General features: G+C 40.4%; 1 protein-coding gene across 1 annotated transcript; it reads left to right on the forward strand.

The window, feature by feature from the left end:
* Positions 1 to 317: 317 nt before the first annotated feature.
* LOC135462226 (uncharacterized) lies at positions 318 to 3,628 on the forward strand. Its single transcript, XM_064739643.1, has 5 exons — positions 318 to 438; positions 798 to 899; positions 1,955 to 2,056; positions 2,801 to 2,988; positions 3,552 to 3,628. Exons 1-4 carry the CDS (start codon positions 394 to 396, stop codon positions 2,939 to 2,941), a joined length of 390 nt encoding a protein of 129 aa, XP_064595713.1. The 5' UTR covers positions 318 to 393; the 3' UTR covers positions 2,942 to 2,988; positions 3,552 to 3,628.
* The last annotated feature ends 1,145 nt before the right edge of the window (positions 3,629 to 4,773 follow it).

Genomic DNA, 4,773 nt, shown 5'->3' on the forward strand with positions numbered 1-4,773 from the left:
TTTGCTCTTGCAGTCTACAATATCGTAAGGTTTTACCAGTTTCAGTACAATTTGATTTTTGTTTAATACATGTAATCGGTATCTCTATTAATGTCAAAAATGAACAATGCGCCTTGGACATGTAGCATCTAGCCTCGACCTGTGCACTGTGGGGCCTGTTATTTTGCACATTGTAACTACGTTTACCAGCACTCAGCGATAAGGCTGCGGACTAGGACAATATCCAGGCCCTGAGAAGTTAACATGTGACAGTCTTCTTGTACCAGGTATGGGATTGTCTGCACAAACTGAACCCATGCAAAACCTTATATATATAACGCCTCCTTGTTATCTTCCTTCTCCCAGTCTTACTGCTGTTCCTCTCTGAACTCTCTCCACTTCAAAGATTCCATCATGTTGAAATACGTGGCTTTCTTTGCTCTCTTGGGCTTTGCTTGGGTATGTTATTTTTTACCACCTATGACACTCCTTTTTTTTAATAGGCAACATCTTAATTATCAATCCTCTATCAAGCGTATTAGGTATTGCATATTTTGCTTCTCGGACACTTTGATTCCCTATAACATGTTAAGCAAAGGACAAGTTTGGGTGTTGTCAATACATGTCTAGAAATGCAATTATAAGAAAAGGAAAATTACGTAACCATCCATCAGCCTGTATGCATTTGTTCTGTTCAGAATAGTTTTATGAGCACATGTCTAAATACACACACACATGCACTTTACATATGCTCACAAGCAAAAGATGCAGAATAGCTCAAATGCATTAGATTAGTTTTATTATGCTTGGGTTTGCAGTCACAATCTTCCCCAGCAGCTCAGGCCACCGCAATGACCGCCGCGCCCGTTGGATCCACCGCACCCGCCAGCCCATACAAATTCTTCTACGATAAATTTTACGTAAGTATGAAAATTCTATGTACTTGGTATCTTGAATATTAGTTAGTAGGCCTATTACAGTTCAGTATGTCGGTTATTATTTGTAAAAAGAGAGAAACTTTAACGACTTGTACAGGCCAAGATGTCATAGGCCTCATATTTATGACTGGCTTTGGCGGCAGTAAAGTCTTCGTTGACTTCTTTGAAGAACTGAGTGTTATTTCACCGTCACGCGGCGTATTGTCCTGCCTGATTTTGTAGATCTGCGGGGAAAATGTTGAGTAATGCCTATACAGATTGGCAGAGATTAAATGAAGAGTTCGTTCGACAATTCCACCTTCGGCCCACGACATCACCTCATGATATGTTCTTAAATAGGACCTGTGACGTAGGTAGGCCACGCGACCATATCGTCTCAGCTGAGGTTGGCATTTATCCATATGGCTATGATAGTTACTGCAAAAGCCTATCAGTATAAACTCAATGGAATGGTTTCTTCAAAATTTTCTTCCACATTGACTTCAAGAGACACAAATGCTCGAGATTGTAATGTGTTGTAATATTACATCTCAACAGTTATATTTATTTATTTGATTATTCCTTAAATCCATTTACTCATATAATTTTTCACTTATACGATGACGATCAGTTTTATGAGTGAAGGAATGCCGTGATAAACCGCCGACCTGTGGCAAGTTGGTGACGAACTTGCCTACATGTGACGTACAGATATGCACGCCATTTTGATGGAAGGCAGGCGGTCTTAAACTTAAACTGCATTAGACTGCGCAAGAGACCAAGACACCACAATTAAGCACTGAAGGAGAGGGAATCTACAAATTTCCCCTCCAAGGCCGGGATCGAACCCCCATGCACCTTGTGAGTTCTGTAGCCATTGAAAGGCGGGCGTCATTAGCCTCTAGACCATGACCCGCACTCTGCTCCACTTTTAAAATGTGGTAGTTTTGGCAGTACAGAAGAGACCAACATAGTACGTAGCATACGACATGTCGAGCTAATGAATAAATCTGTGATTTTGGTTTTTATTTAATTTTTTTACTTTCTTTTTTCCACAGCATCAGATCGTGATGATGACGTCAGACTCCTGCTACTTCCACCAGCTGAGTCGTGAAGAGCGTTACGACGCTCAGGACGCGGCCGGGCTCAAGGCCATCGAGGTGAGAGGAGGAGGAGAGAAGGGAGGACGGGACTGGGGGTGGTTGTGGAAAGGCATGATTGCTTCACTGGGGGGAGGGGGGCGGTGATATATTTTGTAATTAATTGGTGCACTTTGGGTTAGAGGTATACATGTATATTACAAAGGGTGTCCGACGTTGCCAAGAGAAAGAAAAATTTTAGAGGCAAATGGCCTCAGGGGTAAATGTTACCTCATCCACCTCACCCACAATTTGTGGTCATGTAAAATTTTTGCAGTTCATAGTCTCACGCTTTGTATCCGACCACAATTACGAAGGCTTGGCCTTAACTATGCGTTAGTCAAAAAAATTGTCCACCCGGTTTTCAATACGGTTTGGCTCACTTGTTGCCGGTCATATATATCAGCGTAATTACCGGCTAGTCAGCTTGCCGAGACATTTGATTTTTATGTCACCCATTGGAAAACCGTGACTTTGGGAAGGCGATCTTTTTGCAATTCAAGAGTTATTAAAACCGAGGCAGATTCTGGGAAAAGGAACAACCAAAACAGCGTCACAAATATGCCTAAAAATCTCAGAACTGTCGTACCTGTGATCAACATTATACGGTTGATGAGAACAACAAAGAATCAAAACTACAGGGTTTGAATGTTAATCGATAATCCATCTTCTTACAATGAAGAAGTTGGTATTTCACAACTCGTAATTCATTTAATAGTATTTTCTATATTTGTAAATAGTGTATTATTTTTAAACTATTTGTAGACCAAAATCCTGGCTGCCGAGAAGAAATTAGAAGAGTTTGGAACGGAGACTCAGAGTAACCTACACTTCTACTCGTACAGCTTCGAGATCAGACAGGCTTGTAGAGACAAAGACACCTACAAGATATCCAGCAGTGGTTAGGCCGGGCAGAGATCAACCCAGAATTCTATATCCAATTAATTCGCAAGGTATACTGAGTTTGAGACAGTGTAATCCAGATTTCCCATCGATCAGTTTGATAGAAACCAATATTAAACATTACTTAGAATACGATATATATATATATATATATATATATATATATATATATATATATATATATATATGGCGTAAGTTTGGTTATGACTGACATCACTGCATGCATGCACTATATACCACCATGTACACCCTATCCAAAAGTACGCTTTGGTTTTCATCATACAATTTACCTTTTTTCCAAGCAAGACTCATTCAGAACAAATTTCATCTCATTAATTTGAGCGTTTATAGCTTATGTAACTCACTGGCTCTTAAATATACAACGCATAAGTCATATAATTTTGGACAGTTTACATGTAATGAGTAGAATGACTTATGGTAAGAACTGTTACCATCCAATGTGCATAACGGCTGTCTTGTATGTACGTTACAAGGCCATGCTTCATAATTGTGCACATGAAATCACTCAAATCACGCAATTAGACCCTGTTAACGGAGCCGGTATGAATATGGACCTCACACTGGTGTGTCATTATGTTGTGTTCTCTTTCAGAGGAGACTCGAGTTGAAGTTTCTGGGATCACCTTAATGTCAAATAATGGTTAATAAATATTTTACAACAATCATGGCTTAGTTGTCTGCATTGCCTTATTCATTATTCGGAGATGAACCTAAGAGTTTTCGACAAGTTGTAATCTTTGGATTAAGTCGACAGGGCATGGTTGAACTATTGCCGACGTGGCCTTAAGCCATAATCATTTAGTGATTGGATTAATGTGGGAGAAAACTGGGCAAAAGCCGGGATGACCACCCGCATGTGTCCTCCTCAGTGTTCTTGTCTTTAAATCACCATGTTACCTGAGGCGGAGAACCTTTTCTCGAATCTATTGGTCCTAAAGCAATTTCGAAACGCAAGAAGCGTTCGACGTCCCTCCCTGTTCGGTCTGACAATATGGCGCATGTCCATCTGAGAGAGGGATAACATGGGTCCGTAGAGGGACAACATCAACTGGACTCACATCAATGGCATTGGTGAGAGGCTTCTGAGTCACGTGCATTCGACCCACGTACATGGCTTAGCTGAAACCAAGTTTGGCGCAATATGTGCATCGACACAAGGAGGAATTGCAGTTGGTCTGTAACCTGTTTTAAGGTTATATCGGGCGCACTACGGTTACCCATAAAAGTCACAACCCTCGAGGTGAAAAGCTCTGTACTACATGTACAATGTATGTCGTTAAACAACAATCAAATAAATAAATAATTCGTTGCAACAACAGTGTGTGTATTACCAACTCAGGCAACCGTCAACCAAATCATCAACCAGCGATTTATGCAATCTTCCTATCCATGTAGACTAATACATCGATGAACAATTTACACTGAGATACTTTGATGTAAAGGACAATTGCTTGCCTGTTCAGATTGAATCAAGACATCGCTGCGTCTAGCCACGCGCAAGGCCGAAAGACTGACAATCTGGCCGTTAGTCTTAATCATCCATTCATTGTGTCTCTAGTGAGCGTGTTTTGTGGTGATTTTAATGATCCTCCCCTCTACACATGTATACATTTTACTGTCAGGTATGTTGATATTTGTGACTAACCGACAATAGCCCTATAGTTATAGCCTGATTACCCGTGCGTCGCACAGCATACGTCGGTTTCATACTATATACATGATGAAGTTCAGTTGTAGGTCAGGACAAGATCAGCAACAAAAAAGAAACATCAAAATAAATATAGGCATTAAAATTATTTTAAAAGACACAGTCA

Source organism: Liolophura sinensis, chromosome 1 (genome assembly GCF_032854445.1).
Source record: "Liolophura sinensis isolate JHLJ2023 chromosome 1, CUHK_Ljap_v2, whole genome shotgun sequence".
Classification (NCBI taxonomy): domain Eukaryota; kingdom Metazoa; phylum Mollusca; class Polyplacophora; order Chitonida; family Chitonidae; genus Liolophura; species Liolophura sinensis.

Coding starts and splice junctions, on each gene's coding strand:
- LOC135462226 (XM_064739643.1), top strand. CDS start 394: ATGTTGAAATACGTGGCTTTCTTTGCTCTCTTGGGCTTTGCTTGG. Junction 900..1,954: donor TCTTCTACGATAAATTTTAC/GTAAGTATGAAA, acceptor TTTTTTCCACAG/CATCAGATCGTGATGATGAC. Junction 2,057..2,800: donor CCGGGCTCAAGGCCATCGAG/GTGAGAGGAGGA, acceptor AACTATTTGTAG/ACCAAAATCCTGGCTGCCGA.